Source organism: Catharus ustulatus, chromosome 1 (assembly GCF_009819885.2).
Source record: "Catharus ustulatus isolate bCatUst1 chromosome 1, bCatUst1.pri.v2, whole genome shotgun sequence".
Classification (NCBI taxonomy): Eukaryota; Metazoa; Chordata; class Aves; order Passeriformes; family Turdidae; genus Catharus; species Catharus ustulatus.
The window spans coordinates 9,951,438-9,976,818 of record NC_046221.1 but is presented as its reverse complement, the minus strand read 5'-3'; the positions used below and the strand labels follow the sequence as shown (position 1 = coordinate 9,976,818).

Below are 25,381 nucleotides of genomic sequence, written 5' to 3'. Positions count from 1 at the left end.
AGTGGCAGAAATGAAGAGAGCCTTAACTGGAAACAGCTGTTCTGTCTGTGATCTCCTAATGCAAGGATATTGGAAGAGATGGGAATAGGAGGTGATGCAAATATGCATGTTTGAGGGAGGAAGTGCTTTGAAGTCATGCAGCTGTCAGTTTCTACTTTTCAGTGAACAGATGTGTCAGGATCATGATTCTTAATGAAACCTCAAACAATTCTTCAAGTTACCTGACATAAGACCAAGCAGCTCTCTACAGATTTTGTCCATAGCCAAAGCTTGGATTGACTGTTCTATGCAAAAAAAAAAAAAAAAGTAACAAAAGTGTACATTTCACATAACATAACAATTACCATTTTCTTTAGAAGTCATTTGGACCAAATCTTTGTCTGTATGATTTTCATTTCTCCAAGCCTGGCTCTGAAACTCCAACTGACCGAAGATTTGTAAATCTAATGGATGAAACTTAGTGCTGTAGATACTGCCATGGTAAAACATCTGTTAAGAAGATAATATAAAGGAACAACATCAAGACAAAGCTTCTTCTGGATAAAAGTAAATAGCAGCTGGGCAGCCAGGGCACTAAAACTCCTTGACTGAGCAGTGGTGACTTCCTTGGGAAGAGAGATTCTTTTAGGCAACTTCAAGTGCAAGTGCTGTTTTGTCAAAAGGAAAACCTTTTACAAAAGAGCAGGACTCTTATTATGTTCTTTCCTCCTGCTCAGCACTGTGTATTACAAAGAAGAATTTGGTTTTAAACACAGAGTTCTGAAGGGAGAGCAACCCTGCCTCATGTATCTTCTGCCCCATCCATTAAAAAAATTAATCTTTAACTCCACCTCACTTTGCCTTGTAAAGTCTGAAATATGGAAATACTTCACTGGAAAGATGTAAGCAGATACAACTCACTTTAAAAATACTTTCTCATGTTACTAATAGCTGACTAAGTACAATTATTTTCTTAGTCATGATCTCCTATATGCATAGCAAAACTGCATTATAAGTAAAGAGAAAAAGAAAAACATCAGCATTTTTAAATTGACTTAGTTATTGAGTAATACAGTCACAATCTATACAAGTGGCTCTTGCCGCTTAACAGGAAAGGGCAGAAATTGTGCTGAGTCTAAAATAGTTGACAATGACAAGAAATTTAAAGTGAAGACATTATTCAAGCAATTACCAGCATAAGCTTCATTGTTCAATCTATTGTACCTCACTTGGTCACATATATCACAATATAAGGTGTTTGTTTCAGTAAAATTGTAACAATGGATGTGATCAGAAGCAAAAGCTCCAACTGGACACTTGTAGAATGCAAGACATTTTTGAGTTGCTCAATAAAAGCCATTTTGTGTTTTCTTCAGCCAGAAAATATGATTGGGTGATAGGATTGAGCCCTTATGATGTTCATGATTATAAACATGAAATAACAGCTGCAGATATGAATGTCATGTCTTAAATCTGCATGATGATTGTCTGTCAAATGCTACCTTTAAATGAGAGGTATGCAAAATAAGCATCTATTAGCATCCTTTTCCAAATAGCCAAAAAAAATTAGTTTTCTGTGTTGGTGGTGCATAAATTTGGGATTTAATGCACAAGAATCACAGTGTTGCAAAGTTCAAAACTCATAAAAATGAAAGGGCTTTAAAATTATGTTTGAGATTAAATTTACTGTAGAAGTTAGTGTTCTAGTACTTACAACACCATAATGCTTAAAGATAAGATTTAATAAGAAGCACATCTTGAAAACAGTATTAGAACGCGATGATGTTTTTCCAGAATTTTTGCAGTTTGAACGACTCTTACCCTGTTGTTAAATAGAATGCATTTCTCTTCACTTCCATGGCAGCAGAATGAAGACTTACCTTCCTTTGTAACTTAGAGGCTGCTGGGGATCATTTATGTCAATTGAAAGAAAAGTTGTTATTTGCTTGTGGCGTTTATCTCCATCTAATCTAATGCGGATAAAAACCTGCAAGAATTTATGGGACAACCAACCTAAAAAATAGAACAAATACGTAGGTAATACAAACTCAGACTTAAAAACATGGGAAGATGAACTGTGGTAGCATGCTGAGTTATCAGGCCATGAAAGAGAAAGATTATCTCTGTGGAATTGTTCAGCAGTGCTGGCATGAGTCAGATTAAATCGTGTTTGCCTTCTGGAAGGCAAGGCTTTGTTATGCGGAAGAATTGAAATATCTCTGTCTAAAAATAGTAGACAAGCAAGTGTCCATGAAGAATGCAAAGTTCATGTTTCTTTACATTTTATTTCTTGCCTCTGGTTTCCAAACCTGCTATGATTGATTTTTTTCCTTTCTTAACTAAGACTGACATATTCAAAATACAGAGGTTATAAATGTGATATGCACTGGCACTTGCAAGTGATTGACAACCTGCTGTATTCTTTTGACTTAGAAAAACTAACACAATAATCCACGAGAAGTGTATTTGTCTGGGTCTTTTCTATTTGCAGATGTCCACAAGCTTTAAGTAAAATCAGATGTCAGTGGAGAACCTACAACCTAATTGTGTAATTCTTTTAGCCTATTGCCTGTGTGCTTGCAGATATACAGCCCTGTTTTAATCAGTGCAAACTTTATTTATTAAAGTTATACTATACATTATAGTTCAATATAATCATTTTGTGCATTAAACATTTTAAAAATTGTTTGTATGTTGGGGAGAAATCCCTCAAATGGTCTCCTTTCCTCTCTGCCTTTTGTTTTTCTGCCCTTTGACATTAGAGGTACACAGTTAAACCTTTTAACTTACTTTTCACAGAAAATCATTCTGCCCCTCCAGATGTTACCACTTACACCTCAGAACATTCAATACAAGTAGAAAGACCACAAGGATCAACGGCACGGGTGGCACCAAAGTATGGCAATGCTGAGCTTATGGAGACTGGTGATGGTATGTCACAAAGCAGAACTGGGCTTATTTGGACTATCCTGACCTTTTCGTGGTTACTGTGTGCATCTGCTCTTGTTTTTTGCGTCTTCTTCGTGGTATTTTTCCCCTGGGCACTTTTCACTTGTAAACATAAAGTTGCAGCACCTTTACAGTTCTAAAATAAGCTGATATCAATGAAGATAACATAGAGAAATATTTCTTAATCAGCAGATCTGACTCCCCATAGAAACTTTTGATAAAACTCCCCAGGGAATCTCTTTAGATCTGCCATTATCATGCTGCCTGGTTAGAGCTAATCTGTTTTTTTAAATGGCAAAGAATGTGGGGTTTTTTTTAAAAACCAGATGTTTGTAAACCCTTCCTTATATATATCGCTCCTCTTTTCTAAAACTTACCAAACAATATTTCAGCACAGCATGGAATTGTTGACCAAGTGTACTGCATCTAAGCCTAAGTAGCTTCAGCTCTAAACACCACTTGGTAAAAGCTTTGGAGCCTACCTTATGGAAGGGTAAGAAGTTGAAATTCCTGCAATGCAGTGACAGGAAGCTCTTAGTTCAGCTGACATGCACATTGGAGAGGTTTGTCCCTCAACTAGAGAAAAGGAAGGGGGAGATGATTGATGGGACTATATTATAAAAATGCCCCTTGCCCCAGGCTGCTGGTCAGAGCTGTTTTCCAAAGTGCTGTATGGGCAAGCATGCTCCCTTTGGAGATTGCTGGCTTGGTGGGATTGGCTGTAGGGATGTTCAGAGAATACAGGGGCATACTGAAGTAATACAAAGACATGAACTGTGTTTAAGATGAGGACTGGACAGATGTCCCCTGCAGTATAAAAATAACCCAGAATAAATGACAGGGCAGAGCCTGTGACCCACACTTCTCACCAGGCTGCAGTCTAGTCAGACAATGTTGGTGTGGCCAGTGATTATGAGGAGAGCCAGTGCCAGGTTTCTCACTGACCATTGCTGAGGCAATTCTCTCACCGTACTGACATTTGCTGCAGCAACATTTTTTCCACTGTGCTTCTCTCCCTCGGTCTGTGTGCTGTTTCCCCTCTAATTTTGCAGCCTCACTCTGATAATATTGTATTGGTTTTTTATTTATATTAGGCATCATTGTTCCTTTTTGCTTATATGCTTTGATGTTAAATACTTGAATCATGGTATGGCATGAAACTGTACTTGTGGTGGCCTTGCAGTCCTAGACCTTTTCTCACCCCACTTGACATCTGGCGGGTGCAGTGTAGCCGTGGACTGATGTCTCCATTGATCCCTGTCCTGCAGGAGTACCAGTGAGCAGCAGAGTGTCGGCAAAGATTCAGCAGCTGGTCAACACACTAAAACGGCCCAAACGACCACCATTACGAGAGTTCTTTGTAGATGACTTTGAGGAATTGTTAGAAGGTAAAATGACTATTTTTCAAAAGGTTTGGGGATCGCTTATTAAAACTCTGTAAAATGTTTCTCTCCTAGAATGTTTCTCTTTCTAGAAAGCTAAGTAAGCCCTCAGTGGAAACTGCTGGTAGTAAGCTTGGACATAGTGCTGTGGAGTCAGAAGTGTCTCTTGTTTGCTCAGCTCCTGGTTCTGCTTGCAAAGGAGTGACAGAAGAGAGTGTAGGGAACCTCTGCTTTGAGAACATTCAACTGTGGATTACAGCCATTGCTTTGGAACACCAATAAGAGAAAATAGGTTAGGGAGGGAGCATGTTAAATGTTTTACAGCATCCTTTATGTAACAGTGAAGTATGAAAAATGAGCTAAATGTAAGATAGAAACAAAGATAAAGAAAATAAATAGAACTTCTTTTAAAAAAGACCAGTGCTTTGAGAATTAAGATTTGCCAGGATGTGGAAATTTAAATAGTCTTCACAGGAATTTATAAGAAAACATGTAACAGTACATGACTTAAATCAATCTGTTACTTGTTAAAGTACATTTTTTACAGTAGTTCTGCAATTCATCTCATTACTGCATTTTTTTCCAGGAAAAAGTATTCTCTATCTCTCTTTAGGAATAAAGGAAGGTTTACTATTTTGAAGATAAATATATGCATGCTGCCTCAGCAGTTTTCTTTCCCTTCTTGTAGAACTAGTGTAAGAGCAAGGACTTTTCATTCCTGAGGTGCATCAGTTGCTTGATCTGTGTTAAAGTTAACAGTAAATTATTCTGTTATATTTCTCTGTTGCTTCTCAATACCTTCTTATGTGCTACTATTTCAGAACACTTTGCAAAGGTAACTTATTCTCTTGATTACACAGGGTATAGAATTTCCATGGTAACTGTGTATCTTTTCATAATTATAAGTTCAACAGCCAGATCCAAACCAGCCAAAGCCAGAAGGAGCTCAGATGTTGGCTATGCGTGGGGAGCAGCTGGGTGTGGTTACAAACTGGCCACCTTCCCTGGAAGCAGCCTTGCAGCGATGGGGAACCATCTCACCAAAAGCTCCTTGCCTAACCACTATGGATACCAATGGAAAACCACTGTATATTCTCACTTATGGTGAGCACTCTGAACTATTTGTGCTTCTATATGTTCTGTACAGTGTGTGTAGTAAATGCATAAATATAGAGTGAAAAAAGCCTTGTAATGATGCACCTGTTCCATTTGTGAGTAGGGTATGACAACTCTGAAGCTGTTGATGTCTGAGTATGGGTTGCTGAGATGTTATGGTATGATTTATTTCAGACAGAGGAAAAGAGGCGAGTAGATACACCAATGGAATAACAGATTATAAATTAAAACCACCTTTTAAAGAGAAATGCATCCTAGGTCAGATTTTGCTGAAGATTAATGTCCAAATCCATTGCCCTTGGATATCACCCAGGCTTTGTTCTGCAAAAGCCTAACCTGGTCTAAAAAATTCATCAGCTTCGTGAAGAAGTTAATAGGATTTTTTCCCTTGTTTTACTGACATTGTAGTAAGTGTGATTTGAATTATTTCTCCTGATGGGTTAGTTGTACAACTAGCAAATGTACCCCCTTGAAATAGATTTGCCAGGATATATTTTAGTGTGACCTTTGGTATCTTCATGTAGTTCAATGTGTACTGCCTGACAATGCATTGAAACCAAGAAAGGCCAAATAAAAATAAGTATATCTCTGACAAATAACTCCCATATTGCTTATAATTTTGAGATGTTCAGAAGACATTTGGGAGATGTTCAAAGGAATTATTATGAATAACTGTCAGACTTTGAAAGCAAGTTGGAACATTTCTGTATGCCATTGATATGGATATAAAAAATTATTTTACTTTTTTTATTTCTACCTTCTCAGGGACTTGGAGTTCTGTGCAGAGAATGTTGTTACATGCTGTGATATAGAGGCCTGTCTGTTTTGTTCAGTGCTGAACATTCATTTCCATTTAGAAGTCAGACTCAGTGATAGTCTCTGGCTAAAAGTTGTTTGCTGCAAGTTTGGCACTGCAAATATAGGTAAAGACTTTTAAAGCATAGGAGAACTGAGGGTCATGCATGAAACATTTTCCCTTCAGGTACTTCAGAGTTAAGATGTGAGTTAATTTCAGGGGCAAAAATACGATTCACCATTGATGAATGTTTTTCTTCCTTAAGGACATTTTCTTGAAACTAGGGAAGAATTTTAAAGTTTGCAATTACATGTTTGCAGAAGTCATGTCATCTACTGAATGCCCTAAGTAAATTGGACAGGAAAGGAAATTAAGCTGTTGCTGAGATTCAGACCATTTTTCTGAATTTGGGATTCTGTCCAGAGACTCTGAGCATATGTCCTGCTTTGCCTGAGGCTGTAGGGTGAACAAATCAACCCGAGGAACATATCTGCATGGCTTATGGAGCCACCTAGCCTTCTTCTCTGTTCTAAAATAACTCTTTCCTCTTCTGCATTGTCTGAATCTTGAGAAAAGTAGGACTAAAATTCATGGTTTTGCACCTTTCATTTGGCAGCACTTAGGGATGTGGTTTTCCTGTTGCCTTTCAGTGGTTTGGTGAGGTCAGAAAAAATCAGTTCTTTTTTTCCCCCTTTTTTTGTCTTCTTTTTATAGATAAGAGAAATTACAAACCAAAACATTTCACAGATTTGCTGAATTCTTCTCTGCTAGGTGCATTTCATGCTGATGTTCCTTTTTATGGGAAATGTTCATTCACTATGCCATAGTAGTTTCCTTAAATGAAAACTGCTTTGGAAATGTCATTAACAATACAGCCACCTGTCATTTCACTGGTGACTTCACTAATGACTTTACTGTAGCTAGTCCACCTTCTGTGTCTGCAGTATTTTCTAGCAATTGCAGGCATGGCAGTTTTTAACTTGAAAATTAATAGGCATTAAGCCTTGAAATCATTAAAGACAATCCTCCTCATGACTTTTTGTCCTTGTGCATAGTTCCACTAGCCCTGGTAGTAATAAACTTTTGAAAGATGAGCTTAGTCACGATCCTACCTCATGGTATTAATGTGACACTGATTTTCGTCATGTGCTTGCTATGATCAGGTGACCAAGATTTTAACTATCAAGCCTGATGATTTTCAGTAGCCTCTAGTTTGTACTCCACAGTTATTTTCAAGTTTTTTGTCAATTTAAAGAAATGTCATTACCAGGAATTTTCATATATTTCACAAATATTCATGAATTTTAAAAAAAATTCTAATTTTCCAGAGTTTTGATTTTTGAGATGTTGTCATTACTTGCACTTCCTCTTGGATATTTTACCTCTATTTACTCTTTTTGTTTCAGTCTCTTCTCACACTCCCTTGTCTTCATGGAAATCCTCTTCCTTTATCCTCCAACTTTCCAGTTAAGAGGAGGCTTCTCTTTGATATCTTTTGATTCCATTCTCAGTATCTTCTCCAGTTTTTTGTCTCTGCATGGGTGAATTGCAGGTCTGCCTGCTTAGTTCACACTTTTTTTCTTACCTTTCCAAGATGATTTCCAGGAGTGTCTCTGTATCTATCAGCTAGATCAAGGCCCATCTTGAGCAGGAGTTCTAACGCCCTTAACACCAAGTAAATTTACCCCCTCTTTTGTTGTAGACAGTATTGTCTTTCTATCCATCTCTCGGGCTCTAACTAGAGTTCCATAACCAGCCCAGACATTTGGTTCTTTCTTCATTTTACAGCTGTTCTGTGTCCAAACCTTACAGGTTATTTTAGGAAGAAATATTTTCAAATTGAGGCCTTTTGCTGCATTGACATGGTGAAACCTCATCCCATCTCTGACCTTGGTCTCGATTCTTACATCAGGTTCTCTTCTGGCCTTGAAAAACGTAGTGCTGGCCTCTTGCATCTCTCCAGGATGCTTTTCTATTTGCCCTTGGCGGCCTTGTGTGCTGAAAAGGAGCTCTGAGAGTCCACAGAATTCTGCTTCTCCAAAGTCTTCTCACAACTCCTTTGCTGTCCCTTCCAGAAACACCTCTGAGGGCTCAGACCAGAAGCCAAGCTGTGATCTGCCGTGGCAGACAGTGCTGGATCAGTGTTGCAGGGACCACCTTGTGTGAAATTCTGGAATGGATTTCTCCCCCTAAGGGTGCTGATGTGGATATGTTAGTGTGGCTTTGGGTGGTGAGTGCTCTAGATTGTGAAGGGCTTCTGAGGTAGAAGAGGAACCAGTTTAAAGAAGCTGCACTTCCAGCTGTTGCTTAAAACCATTGTTGCCCTCCCATTTCCCGGCAGGAGTTCATCCAATTTATAATGCCTTCTATCTCCTGTGTCTTTTCCAGCACGTTTTTTGAGCTGCTTGTCTTCATAGCATGTCAGGACTGTTTTTTTCCACGTCTCAGATTACTTTTGATAGAATAAACGTATAACTGCACTTGCAGACTTGATCCTTTTTTTTCAAGCGTTTGAAGCAGTTTGCCTCAGTTCTTGAAGTTCTCAGTGCCCCAGTTGTAATCTTTATTTAATATATTCAAAATTCTTAAATTCTTTCTAGTGAATGAAACGCTATGAATATTACTTATTTGTCAAATATTTTGTTCCTCTGGGAACTTGTTTAAGTGGAGAACATCTTAGTTAAGTTATTCTCAATCCCTTTATAAATCAAATCACTGAATATGCATAAATTGAAAAGTCTGAGATATGGGAAGGAAATATGTCTTTATCAGGTTTTATGAGAGTCTGAACTCTGACAGAAAAGTAATGTGGGCTTTGAGGAAAAGGAAGACAATTTCTGGCTCAGACAAATTTAATCAGAGTGGTGAGGCATCTGGTTTTGGTATTAATAATGAAGCGCTTAGTGATTTCTTGGAGGAGAAATGTCAATAAAGGACAATTAAATCCTATATAGTTCTTATGGTATCAGAGCTACTTTTCTTACTTAAAACAATTATTCTGAGGAGAACCAGAAAGGTTCTTCTGTGAGAATCTTCTAGACCAAGAATTTCACAATTATCAGCAGGAGAGAGATAGATTGAAGATGCTTCTGACCAAGCAGCCACATAACCAAACTGAAATAACTCAGGATTCAAAATAAGTATGAATAGTCATAGTTTAAATCCTCAGACAGATATTAATCTTCTGATTGTTCAATACTTTAAACCTTAATTTCTTTAATAAAAAGACTGAAAATCGCAGTATTATATGATTCAGACTTCAATATCAAGCACTGTAATAGCAAGGTTGCCTCTATTCTGAGTATGTCTGAAGTCCTTCATTCTCTGCAACAGAACATTTTTGTTCTTTTTCTTTGGATTTTTAATCCCAAAAAACAACTTCATTTTCTGTTTAGGCTGGATCTAAAGTGTTCATGAAGAAAGGATTACCAGAGTAGTACAACTGCAACTATTATTTTGCAAAGCAAAAGAAAAAGCCCCTTTATCTGCATAGCATTAGGAAGTACATTAGATTTAATAAATGCTCTTGTTTCTATTTGATACAAATAATGTTGTACTGTGGTGTTGAGAAAATGAATATTTGACAAAATTATTTGCAGTTAAACTTTGCAGTCTCTCAGTTGCTGTGCACGGAGATTGGTAAGCAACCACTGGTTTGGCTTTGTTGAGTTAGTGCTGTGTGGTTCTGAAAAGTGTCCTGAAGACGATCAGGAAATTCATTGTGGTTTGTTTTTCTGAGTTTTTCTCCCTGATACAGCTTTTCTATTAAAACCTTCTTTACATTCAACACAAATATTTAGTCCTTTTACAGATTTGGAAAGGAACAGGAAGGGGATTTACCTCAGTGCCATGGGGAAAACACATAATTTTTGTTACTAGATCCCTTTTTGTGTGGTTTTTAACACCTTGTGGTTTACCTTCATAATTCATTGCTTAACCAGATGAGAGTGGGTATTAACTACCCTCACTTGCTAAATTTTATTGCCATCTGAGTAGACTTTTAAAAAAGAAGATGACTGAACACAAAATATATTGTTGCTGATGTAGAGTTTATACTGCTCAACTAAATCAAAACCCCAGTGGCAGGAGAGGCAGGATGAGCTCCACATGGGTGCTAACAGTGTTTGTCACAGCTGCCAGAAGGCGAGATGCCGTTTTCCATCCTGTCCTGCCGAGCATTTCTGCACATGTGATGTCTGCCAGATATGGCTCAGAATCAGAGGCAGAGTGGTACTTGCTGTTACTCACTGGACAGTGGGAACTCTGCTCAGCTTGCAAGTGTGTGAAGAACCTGAAAGGCCTCTCTGCAGAAGCATGCCACTAGGGCATCAGAGTCTGGCAGCAGCACTCTGGCAAAGTGACAGTAGAGGCTAAGTGAAAATCTTTAGAAAAATATTTATTTCAGTAAATAAGCAATTATAAGTTAGGCAGAAGAGCTCTGTTTCTTACCATCTTGTGGAGTTACACAGGATTTTGGAAAGCAGCACCACAATTAGCAGCTCAGCAGGAGGTAGGAATGAGGTAATAAATTGTAGTAACAAGGTGTGGATCAACTGCCTGTTGTTGGGGTTTTGCTTTCCAAAATTCGTTAGGGGAACTCTACCAGTCCGCTTTGTGTGGGAAATAGTTTTGTGACGTGAAAACTGAGGGGTAATTCATGTACTTAAACATCCAGTGCCCTAAGTTACCCACGATATGTGTGTGTGACTCACAGTCCCAGCACTGGGTCTGCAGGGCCTGGGGCCCTTGTGCCTTAGACACCACTGGTAACAATCCTTCATTTTCTAAATGCAGGAAGGTAGCTGCTAATGTTTGTCTAGTGAGATCAGGGCCTGACAGGCACTAATACTGTGCTGCTGGGGTGGGTAAGAATCTTGTTTGGAAGGACCCTGCTGCACTGGGGATGAGGACAAGAGTGTCAGGAGCAGGAGGGCTCACGGGGTCTGGTGTTTATGGCAGGGAAGCAGCAGTGCAGCTCCAGGCTCTGGCACCTGTGCTGTGCTGCAGAAAGGGCTGAGGGCAGCTCCCTGCAGCAGCAGTATGGTTGGGAAGGAACAGCTCTGGCACTGAGCTGGGACATGGGCTGCTCCCCTCACTACCAAATGAAGCTGTTGCTTGAGTTTCCTACATCCACCCCCTTGTCTCCAAGCCAACTCAGAAGATTAATGGCAGTGTGTTGATCTGAGGAGGGCTGGTGCTTCACTGAACTCAGGCTGAGGACAATGGGAGGTATTCCCAGTGGCTGCACACAGATTTCCTCTGGGACCCATGTAACGAAGCGATTTATCCCGCACAAGGATGGGCCCTAAGCCCCATTTCAGACTGAAATTCTTGGATGGAGCACAGCTGGCCTCCTCACCAGGCCTCCCACTCCCACAGCACAGATGTGGCACTGCGTGGAGGTCACAGCAAGGTCGCAGCATCAGGATTTGTGGGAGAGGTTTTAGCAATCGGCTTTTTTCCCAGCAGTGTCTAATCTCTCAAGTTTGCAAAGGAAGAATTGCTCTGAATTGCAGCCTAGGCAGAACCAAGGAAGGAAACACTTCAAAGATTTCCTTCTTTATAATCTCCTCCATTTCTCAGAGCTGTTATCCTGCAGACGTGGAGTCCTTTGTGTTTCTCAGTGGTGTCGGGTCACAGAGGGCAAACGGCCAAGGTGACAAAACAAACCCATGGTTCAGTCCATGTCTGGTCAGATGTTTGTGTCCCGTCCAGAAGGCACTGATCTGGCTCTGATCATCCATACATTCCTAGCTCCAGCTTCAGGGTCACTGCTCCTTTTGTGGTCCTTTTTTAATTTACTTTTTTGGAACACAGCTATATACCTTGCTAGAGAAATTACAGTCTTCCTGTTGAATGATTGAATTCAAGATCTGCCTGGACTTTGCTCTGCTTACTCACAAGGGTGCCTGGAGGTCTCTGCCTGGAGCAGAGTAGTCAGCAGCTGAGGGCAGGCAGAGCCTGAAAGGGTTGGAGTGCTGTATAGAGCTTGTAAGGTCTTTGTGTTCCAACCCCTTCTTAGCTGAATGCAAGCAGGCTGCTTCACTCCAGTTTCCCACAGTTTCATGCTCACAGGCACATCTGCCTCAGATATTTAACACAGGTTGGTCTCACACCAGTAAACAGAGAAGGAAAGTACTGTGTCTTAGAAGATGAAATAAAATTTGGCAATAAAAAAGCATCATGATAAAATGTGTTTAAACTTATTTAAAACTTTACTAGAAAGTACTCCTATAATTTTCTTGGTCTTTGTGAGAACTTAATTTCAGCATTTATCCAGGACTCTTAGGTGGAGATGATTGTACTGCATACCTGGGTATCCCTGAAGGAATGCATATAAAAACTGTAATATGAATAGCCCTTAGATTTTAAAGAAAATGTTGGGTGGCACATTCAAGAGATGAAAAATTAGTGTGAACATGTCACAAATGTAAATTTAAGACTTGTAACAGATTTAATCTTTAGAGCTCAGATATAACTTTTCACAGCAACTCCTTCAATGTTAATTTCAAGTTTAAAAGTGTTTTGTGTAAAGATGGTTCTCTTTTGCAATTCAGAACTTTTGCCAAGCTTTTGATTTCCAGTCTCCAGTATTCTATATCATTACTAATTGCTCTTTTAAGTTTGTTGCCACTGAAGCTTTAATGTTGAAAAACTTTAGTAACGAGAATATTTGCTTTCTTAAGGCATCCTTTTTTTAATCCTACTCACTTGTCAAGTTCAAGTGTTAACTGTAGCAGCAGGGAGGATTTCAAAGACTTTCTTTCCATCAAATGCAGGTAGTTGTGTCACAGTCCTGTGAGAGTTAATCCTGCAGACATACTCCTTTATCTGTGCTGAGTTTCCAGTGAAACAGAATTGTGTTCCTTTCTGAGCAGCAAGACAGTTCAACATGCAACTACTGGAGTAATTTTTATAAACTAAAAACTTCGCAAAGCATAGTTTGATGATACTATATTACTGTTTTCATAGGAAATAATTGCATTTACTACTTTCTCCATAACAAGCAGCAGTGACCCTTCCAATTTTCCTTAAGTGGGAAAAAAAGAAAATCTGGCCTTCTCGTCTTACTTTATATTTATATCAGATTTGCACTTAAAAATTATTCAGTAGTATTGTATTTTATAACCAGGATGTGGAGGGACTTATTATAGCAACTGCTTGGCTTAGTTATAAATAGCAATAGTGCATGTTTGGGGGCCTGAACCACTGAACTCCATAGGTAATCCGTTGTCAGAACCCATTATCGTTTCAGTTATTGGTGGGCATGAATAAAAGATTTGTTACTGTCAGACTGAATAGTGCTTAAAGACAGTACCTGGGGCCAGCCAAGCACAAGGGCTGTTAAACCTGGTGCTGTTCACATGGGAGTAACAAGGTCTCTAAACAAAGGGCATCTGGAAGAACAAAGATGCCACTTGAAGGATTACTGAAAAGCATGTAATGTGGGCAAAGGCGTCCTGGTGAGAGAGTTTCTCTTTATAATATTGGGGTGGGGACTCGATAAGGATTAGCTAAGAGTGGTGCTGGAAAGGTGAATCAAAGCAGAAGAGAGACAGCAAGGAGGGGAACCTGGGGCAAGGGAAATGAATCAGAGAAGGGAGGGTGTGGGAGCAGGTGAGAGGGAAAAGCCAAGTTAAATGGAAGAAGGCCCAGGATTAAAAGTGAAACAACCATGTGGATGTTCTAAGGTTCAGAGGGTCCCTGCTGCTTCAGTGTGCCCCTTTGGCTGTGGGGTGTTTTCTGTTTGTTGCGGTTTTCTTTTCTTTGCTTTGCTTCTTGGGACTCCTTTCCTTTTTCCTTGGTGAGAGAATTGCTGTGGTGAAACCTGAACATTACCCTCGAGGGAGGTCAGTCTCTGCTGAAATGCAGCTGTCCAGCTTGCTACAGCTAAGGTGTTAGGGTGGTGTCTGGATTTGATGATGTACCTTTCTAATAGTTAATTTCAGAGTCAAGATCCAGTGTCCTCCAAAGTAAGAAACTTCTGCCATAAAGAAAACTATTTTCACTTTTCTTTTTGTTTTTAAAGTGCCACTGTCTAGAAAAAAGAAGTTCAAAGAAAACTTCTGATAAGTATTTAAGTATTTCCACTAGTTCCCGTCGTGGTATCATATTTAGTTGGAAAACTAATATAAATGTTCCTACTGTGTGTTTTTGACTTCTCAGGTATTCTTTCTCTTTAATAATCTTGTAAAACATAAGAATTTTATATTAATTTTGAAAATTTTGTGTTAATAGGCAAACTTTGGACCAGAAGTATGAAGGTTGCTTACAATATACTACACAAGTTAGGCACAAAACAAGAACCAATGGTACGACCTGGAGACAGGGTGAGTATCTCAATGATTAATTGTAACAGTTTGAATCCAATATTGACAAAGAGAGACTGAGGTAGTTGAGGTGCTCAGAAGAAATTAGTGAAGTCAAATAATGGAGTGTGGGATTTGCTGTTTCCTCCCTAAGACTGATCATTCAGAGAGATGTTTTGAACTGCATAGTAAGTAACCTGAGCTGGTACCCCCTGGACTTGAAGCTGTCACAACATCAACAATAAACATTCCCATGGAAAGGGATTTTTGGACATTGAACAATGGTCTGTTTACCAAAAACTTGCTTATGGAGCCTGGAGGTGTCACGTGGATAAAAAACTTACTTACTAATGACTTTGTAGTTGTTGAGATGGTAGAAACAAGAGAAGCATTGTGGAGGACAAAGACAAGCAAAGTCAGCACATTTTGGCAACCAGTTGAATAAATAAATGATGGTAACTGGTAAAGAGAGAATATTTCCATTCCTGGTACTGACTCTGATGCAGCTACTGCTAGAGGCTGAATCTAAGTAGATGGATAATGCTCATAGAGAGCAAGAGCTGCAGAGGTAGAACTCGAAGATGTTAAATGAAGACAGGAACATCCTATGGTTTTGCTAACAATGCACTTACAAACCTACCCCTTTGACTGCCAGGTCTGGCTGAGCCTGCTGCTCCTTTTCTCTGCCAGAGTGTGTATAGAAAATTCCACAGGTCCCATTCCAGTTTGGATCTAAGCCATGGAATGGATATTCCAGAACAAATTTGTCAGAACTGCAAATTTTAGTCCAGCCCTAGTGCTTTGAGTTGTGAGTGTGGGGTTAATTTTCCCTCCTCCAGTGTCTGATAGCAATTCTCAAAATGTTGGTTCACTTGATCCTCTTGTGCCACATGTGAGAAACATGTCTGCTTGCATTACACATGTCTTAGGGCTTCAAAAATGAGAGCATGCATTAATGCTTCCCAGAGGGAAAAAAGGAAAAAACCCAAAAGTGACAGTCCTTCCTGTGTTTCTTTTTGAAATAAATCATAAAGAAATTAACTAAAGGATCTCTAGATCCTTAATCTAAATTGCTTCCTACAATGGCATAGAGCCAGGACTAGGATCTGAAGATTCTCTATTACTTGATTTTACAAGTGTGTCTCTAAGCAACAGCAAAAGCAGCAAGTTATTCAAGTGTACACATCAAAACAATCCATCCAGAAAGCTCCAAAAGAATAAAGTTCACATACAGGCAGTGTGCATCTCTCCTTATTTACTGTGTGCTGCCTGCCCATCTTCATAGTAATTTTCTGCAGCAGTCACTAGCACCTCCTAACATTAAGAAAGGATTTGTGGAGAGTTCAGGCTGAAAACTAGAAGTTTAGTAAGAAACAAATTGCAGCTCATCTAAAATAAGTCAGCCTAGATTAGAGTGAAACAAATGTTTGTAGCTGAGTGCTGAAAGCATATGCTCTGTGTTGTAAAAACATCCTGCCTGGTATCCCTGTGTAACAGGAACGTGATAATTTCAGGCGACTTGACATTGAAGATGAGGTGCTACAGCACTTCTGATGCTCTAGGCTGTGATTCTGGCTGTTACACCCCTGTTGTAATAACAAAAAGACTTTCTGACCTCTTTGAAGGTGACTTTATTCTAAGTAATCTGTGTTGTGTACATTTAAATGTAGTTTTAAATACTAAATTAAATACAGGTACATATTTCTAGTCTTTTCCAAACAAGAATGTATTTGTTTCCTTATTTGATATGTATAAAATAGTTAATGTTTTCCCTTTAAAAACACCTTCTGTCAATACAATCTCTGTTTTTCATGACTACCATTACCTCACCTTTTAGGTTCTTTGTCTGAGCCAAAAAATAAATGAATGTGCCTGCATCTTCTTCCCTGTTTCTGGTATTATATGTGGCAAAGTGCATTTGCCTTCTATAATAACTTCAGAAATTTAACCTTGCATCACCCCAGACAGCTGCTTGAAAATTAATCTTGCTCTCTGAAATATCTACTAGCTAACCAGATTCTCATCTGCTAATATACACTGTATGATTTTGTTCCTTCAGCCTTATCCCCTTTTGCTTTTACACACATTATTTATTTATTTCATACAAGTCTGTTAGTGATTAATGTTTTTTGGAGAGGAAGTTAATGCTTTATTCCCACTGGACTTCAGTGAGATGTTTTTCACCTCTGTCAGCTCCTTTTCAAAGATTCCCAGCCAAACCTTCACTGCCTTTATGTAAGCAAAGACCAATGCAAAACCCAAGAACCCTCAAAGTATATTTTGGAATCTTTCAGATGTTTGCTGGGCTCAGCAATCTCTAACATCCCCTCCATGCACCTGGCAAAATCCCTGTATTTCCATTTGCATATAGTAAACTCTTCACAGCCATCTCCAGCACTTGGATTGTTTAATGTGCAAGCATGCAGATAAAGTAGCAGTAGTAGAATTACGAGGTTAAAGTCTTCAGCCTAAAAACCAGAGATATTTTGGATCCACTTGGACAAGGCTGGTTAGATTCCTTCTAGTTTGAAGAAATCAGGTTGGTGTATGGAAGGTATCTTTGAAGCCATGTGAAAATTGGAAACACAATTTCCAGTAACTGAACCTTGGTGCATACATGGAAACATCATGATTTTACTTCAACAAAGCTTCAATGGATGTTGAAGCAGTCAAAACTCAAGAGCTGCTAAGTAGTTTCAACAAATTGCAAGGTGCTGTGCTAATACACCCTTGTCCTGTGTGTGAGCCCAGAGTAAAGAGGTTTGGAATCATTTGTCATGCCTTTGCATTCCACTGCAGTTGACTGTGCAGGAGTTGCCAGCTGTGTTACAGCTGTTTAGGACATGAGCTGAGAATGCCCATGTGACTGAACTGAAACAAAACCTCAGAGAGGATCCAGCCACTGAGGTCACTCACCTTAGAGCAGTACTGTTCCCTGCCCTTGCAAGGAGAGCTGTGGGCTCTCAGAAGTGGCTGGATCTCAGCAAGGCTGTGAGCCCTCCCTTCTCCTTTCCCTTTGCCTGTGGAGGATCTCTGGCATTGTCCTGCTTCACACAGGGCCTGCAGGAGTTAAGGTGCACAACTCAGCACTTACTGAGCATTCTGATCATCTGTGATTGGTTTTGGCATTCTTTTATCTAAATAATTTCCCAGCCCTAGCCCTGAACTGTTAAGTTCAACAAATCCACACCTAGGCTGGCATGTGATACAGCCAGTTCTGGATGTGACGTTTGCTTCCAGATACCAGATCTTGTGTGCACACAGCACACACAAACTTTACAGAGGGACAACAGGACAGTCCTAAAACAAAACTGTTGTACAAGGCAAAGTGTTGTGAAACAGAACAGCGTGTTAATGATTGGCTTAATGACATCCTAAGTCTGGACAATTTGATTTGGTCACATGTACACTTCAGTTTCAGTAACTTCAAGCAAATTATTACATTAGAATCTAAAATCCTTCTAATTCCATTTACTTAGGTTATTTAACACTGATAAAGCAATCAGTTCATTCAGAACCAGATGAAAGGTGTTGTCAATGTAGGAAACAAAGCAGCATGAAAATATTTAACTGCCTCCTAAGTGAAAATATTCATACAAGGAATATTTATCAGAATAAATTCCTTCTGATTCCTCATTCATCTGTCATTAGGTATTTGAATAGCTGTCTTAAAAGTGCTCCAGTATCATCTCCATCCAAAAGGAAGCATGGAAACTCCAATTATCATTATCTAACACCTAGGATAAAACATTTTTAACATACACCTTTCTCTTTCAGGTAACACTTGTGTTTCCTAACAACGATCCTGCTGCTTTCATGGTGGCGTTTTATGGCTGCCTGCTTGCGGAAGTTGTCCCCGTCCCTATTGAAGTGCCACTTACAAGAAAGGTGGGGAACTGAGTTTTTTCTCTATACTCCATTTTAACACTTAATCAGAATAAATCACAACTGAATATAGCTTTTGAGTACATTTTTGTGGTCAGCTACCTCTGAATCTGAGGATATCAAGATAGTGCTGTGTGGTGAATCATATATAGTTCCTTCTTTTTTGTGATGGAAAATCTGAAGATGTGCTTGCAGTTTCAACAAATGCGGGTCTGAATGGAAAATGAGAGGAAAATTTTTCAAGAGGACAACTCTGCCAGTTGTAGATGGATTATCTTTGTTGCCTTTTAAAGCCTGCTGGTGTTGGCCACTGACAAAGAATCATTGGCAACAACTGCTGATTTTCCACCTGTCCCTGCAACCCAAGCTATGTTATAATGCCACTGGTGCTGTGTGTGCTACTTCAAAGCTGTTATGGAAATGCCTTCTCCTGTGTCTATATGTGCATTTGTATCCCAAAGCTTCTGTCACCATGGTCACCTCTGCCAAGGGTGGGAAATTCAGTTCAGGAGTTCTTGCCACAGAACATACATTCATAGGGAAAACTGACCACTGCTAATCAAAAGCATTTCACATCCAGTGTTGGTTCAAAACTTCAATCACGTATCCCAGAGAAGGATTAGGAGACAGATAGAGCAGTTCCAGCTGAAAGGAGTGTCTGGGGGAGGTGAGGGGAGTTGGATCAGTGGTGGAGGTGAACCACAGCTGGGTCAGTTACATAGATTCTGCAGAACCTGCATTTTTTTCTGAGGATGTATGCCTTGAAAATTGCAAATACAGCAGAATGTATTTATTAATTACAAGGGTTGTTTTGGTCATATCCCCTTAATTTGCCATGTCTGGCTGCTCCCACATACCCCTTGTATAATCACTCTTTTATTAGCTACTGCTAATAAAGCCTTATTTTAATTACTTGGTCTGGACTTGTCCACACAAAAAGTGTTCTTTAGTCTTTACAAGCTTTCTTTTTGAAGTAAATTATTTTGGAACATGTTGACTGAAGCCATGAGATACCAAGAAAGGGGCTGAGCAGATGTATTGCTATGGTCACCTTTTCAGTATTTCAATTGTCAAGGGCTTTTCTTTGGAATGTTCCAGTGTTGGAGTACTCTGGAGCAGAAGCTTAGAGCTTTTTTCATGGACAGGAACCCTGCCTTTCAAATGAAAGCCATGAAAACAAGATTGTAAGCCCTCACAAAGCCTTTGCAGATTGGACGTCTCACATAGCCAATTAACAACTCAAAATATCTGGAGATTCCTTCCTAAATTAACCTACTTGAGCCTTCCTCACCTCTGGGAAGATGAATTGACCCCAACATTTCTCCATTATGATCACACATGTCCTGGCCAACATCTGTGGTGGACTCTTGCCATGGTGAAACCAGAAGGTGGTAGGGAGAGAAGGGGTGGGAGTGGGAAGAAGGGGGAGTTGGTAATTGGTGAAGGAGGAGAGAGACAGAGATGGAGGGAGGGAGTGGATCAGACAACAAGGGACCATGATCCAGCTGAGCAGAACTGAGAGCCACTGAGCAGAAGGAAGGACCAAGGAAAAGGGGAGGCAGGATGTGCCCAACTTTAACTGAGACTGGAGGAAAGATGCAGGTGAGCTAGAAAGGCCATGCAAGGGGAGAGGATGGGTCCTCAACCACCACAGCTGCTTTGGGGAGTAGGATTATGCTATTTCATTTGTAAAATGTGTATTTGGGAGCACTGAGAAGTGAACATGGCTGGAGAAGAAGGATGGTGATTTTAGTAGAAACATTTGCATTGGGCTGTCATTGTGCCTTCACATTCAAGGTACTACATTTAGTCTGAGGCAGTTCCATAACAAGGTGCATTATTTTGATAAAGACCAGAGATTTTATATGCATCAACAAAATAAGGCCAGCAGAATATATATATTTTAAGATCTTACAGAGTACTCAAATGGGTAAATCTGCATTTGTAAAATGTAAAGAAGCAACATGGTTTTGAGGGTTAAAAAAATCTGTCTTTGCCTGTTACTATTTTCTGAGGTTTAATGACATTTTAGAGCACATAGATAGGTGTAAATTTGATTTATTTTGGAACATCTGATACCACATCCATCCAGTAAACTATAAAATCCAGCTGTCCAAGTAAATACTCTGTGTCAAATGAATAACTTACCCTAATTTGGCTGCACCCCTTGGGTGTTTGTTTTTTTAAATATATGTGTCTATATATGGATATATAAATATACATTTACACATGTGTGTATATATATATATATTTATATAAAGGAATATCTACAGACTCAGACTGTTTATCTTTTGCCACAATGTTTAAATATCAAATTATTAACACAATAACAGAAATGTCAGTTTAAAAAGCAACATGATCTATACTCTATAAATAAAACTATGCAATCTCACAGCATATACTATTGCAAATATCTTTGCGTTTGTTTATATGGAAAGGCAACTGGAGTGGAAACAATGAGATGAAAATCGTGTTCTGAGTAGTCCCAGAAGGAATACCTCTGCCTGGTCAAATGGCAGTGGATTGCTTCTGGCATCCGTGGGAAGATGTCATTCCTGTCATCACACAATGGCCTAGACTGTTCTTTTATGCTTTCCCATTATTTGTTCTCTTTTCTGCATGCTTCAGTACGTTCTGGCAGTGGACATCTTTTGGGTTGCTTTTTGGAAGACAGAGATGTGAGCTAGCAAATAGACCAGCAATTATATTTTATTTTATATTACAGAATAATAAACTGATACAGGAGAAGCTATTTTGGGTAGTTATATTAGCAGCCATTTTTAATATTAAAAGTTTGTATTAGCAGCTTTAATACTGTTCTACATTTTCATAAAGAAGAGTTTTTCACAGCTCTGCAGAATTTTGTCCCTGACATTTTAAAACTGAGCAGTAATTTTTGGTACTGCTGGTAGACTTTTGCTTTATGGATTACTCTGCAGACATCTGTATCCACATGGAAGCAGAGGCTTTTGCTTTACCTGCACGTAGATTTTGTGTGGATTCTCTTTTCTTTATAGGATAACTGTTACTTTTTAAAGATTTTGATAGGATTTTTTCCCCACTTCATTGTTAGGTGAAGGTCCATCTTGCCTTTCTCTTTCCTTCTGCATCCCACTTTTATGTTAACAGAATTCCTGGAGTACCCCCAGACTTCAAGGGATGTGTGACCTGGCATCTGAGTTGGATTGTCTGAAAATCCAGCAGCCATTCAGCATTCTCTAATTTTATTCCCACAATGCTTCCTAGTGCTTTGCAAAGAAAAACTGGAAACTGGAATTCATGCAGCATGGTTTTGGCTCTTTAGAATTGGGACATCTGATCTAAAATTAAGAACTGAAATCCCAAACCAAGTCTTCATTCTAAAAGCTGCAGTCAAGGGTTCTGCAGTCATTGTAACAATAGGACAAGCAGAATTTTCATTTCTCCTCCTTCCCCTGCATTTAATACCATTGCAATGCCTTTATGATCAACACTCCCCAAAATTGTTACAGCTAATCCTCATCCCTCTGTTTACAGTCTCTGTTCTCTCAGAGTGGTGTCCCTCTCTCAGAATTTGCTTATGTTTCCCAAGTATTAGCAAATAATGTGTCCTATACAGCATTTCTTCCTTCAGAACTGCCACTTATGTTAATCTTGTCTGAAGCTGGGGTATTAAAAATTCTTTCATTGCATGTGTGATATGATGTGAATTCCAAACTGTGTCACAGAATGTGCCATCAAAGTAGATGATAGGGGAGTTTCAACATGGTGAATTCTAGTTCAAACAGTGATTTACTATGTCCCTCATGAAAATATTTTAAAATAAGGTTTTGATTTCTTTTCCTTTCTATTTTTTAGGTCAGTGTTTTTTCCATTTGATTGGTGCCATGAAAAATATTCTTATTCTGCTCTGATGCAGTCAGGGGAGCTAATCAGTTTTAATCTAAAAATAACATTTTTGTCCTCCAAGCACATTCACTGTTATGCTCAGTCACATGCTGTGAACATGGGAAGAAATCTATCCCTCACAGATCTTCATAGCCTCCTTATCATAGGCAGAATTTGTAGCAGGGTGTGTGTGACATGAAAGCATGTAAAAATTAGTTTCTCACTCCAAATGCAATTTCCCAGCCTATTAGATTTAATGCTATGTGTGCTTCCAGCAGGCATTTCTGTACTCTTCCAGATGCTGGCTCTCACAGTATGATTGAAAGAATTGTGTATTGTCATAAGAAATATGGAGATACCCACTCCAGGACACTTGAGGTTTTTTTAAAAGGATGCTTCGTACAGGGTAAAAACTGTTTTTCAGGAGCTCCTTTTATTAAATCCTGAGACGTTATTAAAACTTCAACAGTAGCCAGGGAGATACATGTCTTCCAAGACAGTGAAATTGTCCCAGTCATATCTTTCTTTCAAAGAAGAATTCTAGTCCAAAGGAAATACACCTTGACATCTTTCCTAGTGTTTCAGGGCTTGAGATAAAATGAGTTTTGCTTTCTCTTGGCCTTACTCATTGTAGGGGTGTAGTGTACCAGAAACACTGGAGCTCTACATGCTTTTGAACATCTTTTGACAATGCATCTCTTTCTCTCCTGGATTTAAATTATGTATAAAATGTTTTTTATATTCTTTTCAGTGACGTAGTCTTCCAGTCCCTCAGAAGATTCTAAGTTCTTCCCTGAGTCCCACCTGAGCCCCTGGTGCAAATTGGGCCCTGCAAGCTCTGTGTCTGTCCATCCCTCTTCATACACTTCAGCAGTGGAGCACTAAGAAGTCCTTGCTCAGCTTGATACAGTGCATCTTAGATCCTTTAAAGTCTGTGTTTCCTTATTATATTTTCAAGTTTAGGAAATGATAATTTCCTGGAGAGAATATCATATTTCATGCAGTGTCCACTGCCAAAAAAACCACCTGTTGTCTTGCTTTTATTAAGATTTTTTGGACGTTAAGGTGCTCATAGTTGCAGATTTCACATGCAAATTGCAGGCAGGTACCAAAGCTGTTGTCTGAGGAAACAGTTAATTTCTTCATCTTAAAGCTGGTTATGAAGATTGTGTCAGCACTCTGTTTAATTTTTACCAAAGTTTTGGTTTTTTTAACAAAAGAAGGTTTCCTTGATGCCTTTTCAGTTTTGGCTCAGAACTGGTGATGCTTGGCTTTTACATCTGATCATTGCCCTATTTGTTCTTTACCAGCAAATTTTTGTTAGGGTAGGGGCACTGTAGCTTAAATAAGCATTGTAACAGAAAACAAGATTAGTTCAGTCTGTGATCCTCCACCACATAATTCTCATTTTAAAAGCAGTCTGGGATTTGCAAGTGAACAGAAGTAACCTTTATCAGGCCAACCTTTGCACAGGCTGTCTCTTCCTTCCTTCCTTATTAGATAAGGACATGCACTCTCACTCACGGAGACAGGATCATAATTGTTTTCCTTCACACAGATACTCTCACAAAGCATTGTAGAAATGACATTAACAGCATGCTGAAATGCAACCACACGTGGGATTTTTTTTATCCTGACAATGAATTATCATTCTGCAGCAGGAAGAAGACAATTTGCCTCCAGGTACTGGTGAAAACCTTTAGGGAACCTTTAATAAAAGTCTTTAGAGAACTTTGAATGGCTGCCTACAGCAGAGAGGATTTCCAGCTCGCTTCATCTGAAAGATTGATCTCTCTAGGTGTGTGCAGACATAGTCTAAAGCTATGCACACCTCATTTTTCATACCCCAGCAAGTGCTATGCCTTCAAGAAATGTGAAATGATAGTTCCAAAGTCAGCAATTGGTCTCAAACCTCATGTTACAATACCTCAGCTCTGTGTTTTGCCTTCCACCTGCCTTACGTGTTATTTCAGACTGGGAATTGTGGAGGATTTGACAATGAGCATCTCTGCAAGTCTCTCCCTGTCTGCAACTGGGACTGCACTGAGTTGTTTTACCTGGTCCCCACTGGCTCCCTGAGGTTTCTCCTACACCCACAACATTCAGCAAAAAAAAGTGTTTATGGCAAGTGGGGGATTGCCAAGTAGCAGATTACCAGAATAGCAAGTAAAACTTCTGACAAAACAGTGTGTCCTGAAAATCTATTCCCTTCACAGATAAGAGATTGATTTTACTTAGAGGAAAAGGATTTGGGAGGTTTTTGGCAGAAGATTATTTGGTTGTGTCTCATTGCTGCTTACAAAGTAGTTTTCACTATTACAACCATTTGTTTCACATTACTCAAAAGGCAGGCCAATAGTTTGTCTGTCAAATCTGTAATAGTCATTGCCCTCAAAGTCAGTAGCCTTTTGTGTGCTTATACAGCCTCAGGCAAAGGACTGCACTTCTAACTCAAACTTTATTTTTCAAACACAAGTTTTGCTCAAGGTCCTCACTGTTCTGGGCCTGTCATGCTGAGGTATGAGGAGCAGCAAAGACTGTCCTGTCTACTTGGTTGAATGTGTAAATGACGTTGTGGTGTGTCTGCAGGATGTACAAAGGTTTCAGATCTTCTAGCTCCTGGCTGTCAGTCCAGTATCCCAACACCACCTGAGTAGTTAGAAACAAGTTCTTCTGTCAGGCACCAGTTATCACAGAAGCACCTACATGGGGCAAGGGATGTCGACTCCTTCTTCATGTCTCTGTTCTCGGCAGTAGTTTTAGATTCTTGGTCAGGATGGAGCCACCAGAAGCAGGCAGAAGATGAGGATAACTAGTTATGAGGTGTGGGAGACTGAGACTGAAGGTGGGTGGAATTGATGGACACCAAATAGGAGGCTTCCAGAAAGCTTCATTGGGTTCATACTGCAAAATCCTCAACTGGAGTTCCTATGGCCCTTGAGAACAGCACCTCTGCTTCAGCATCTTGATTTGCCTTTGTCTTGCAAGGCAGAATTTAGTGTGGCCACCAAAACATGGTGTGGGATTTGAAAGTCTGTGAAACATACTGCCCATGCCTGGTGAAATTCTTCCAATCTGCTGTGGCAGTGTTATATCAC

General features: G+C 39.5%; 1 protein-coding gene across 5 annotated transcripts in view; it reads left to right on the top strand.

Annotated features, from left to right (window-relative positions):
* The window catches only part of DIP2C (disco interacting protein 2 homolog C), a 310,889-nt gene that overhangs the window by 200,609 nt on the left and 84,899 nt on the right, over positions 1-25,381 (top strand). For 4 of the 5 annotated variants that reach the window (XM_033060283.2, XM_033060311.2, XM_033060302.2 and 1 more), the window contains 5 exons: positions 2,779-2,910; positions 4,197-4,316; positions 5,217-5,414; positions 14,461-14,552; positions 18,309-18,419. In XM_033060283.2, coding sequence (XP_032916174.1) covers positions 2,779-2,910; positions 4,197-4,316; positions 5,217-5,414; positions 14,461-14,552; positions 18,309-18,419 — 653 coding nt within the window. The remainder of the gene's footprint in view (positions 1-2,778; positions 2,911-4,196; positions 4,317-5,216; positions 5,415-14,460; positions 14,553-18,308; positions 18,420-25,381) is intronic. The other variant, XM_033060294.2, reaches the window with a different exon arrangement.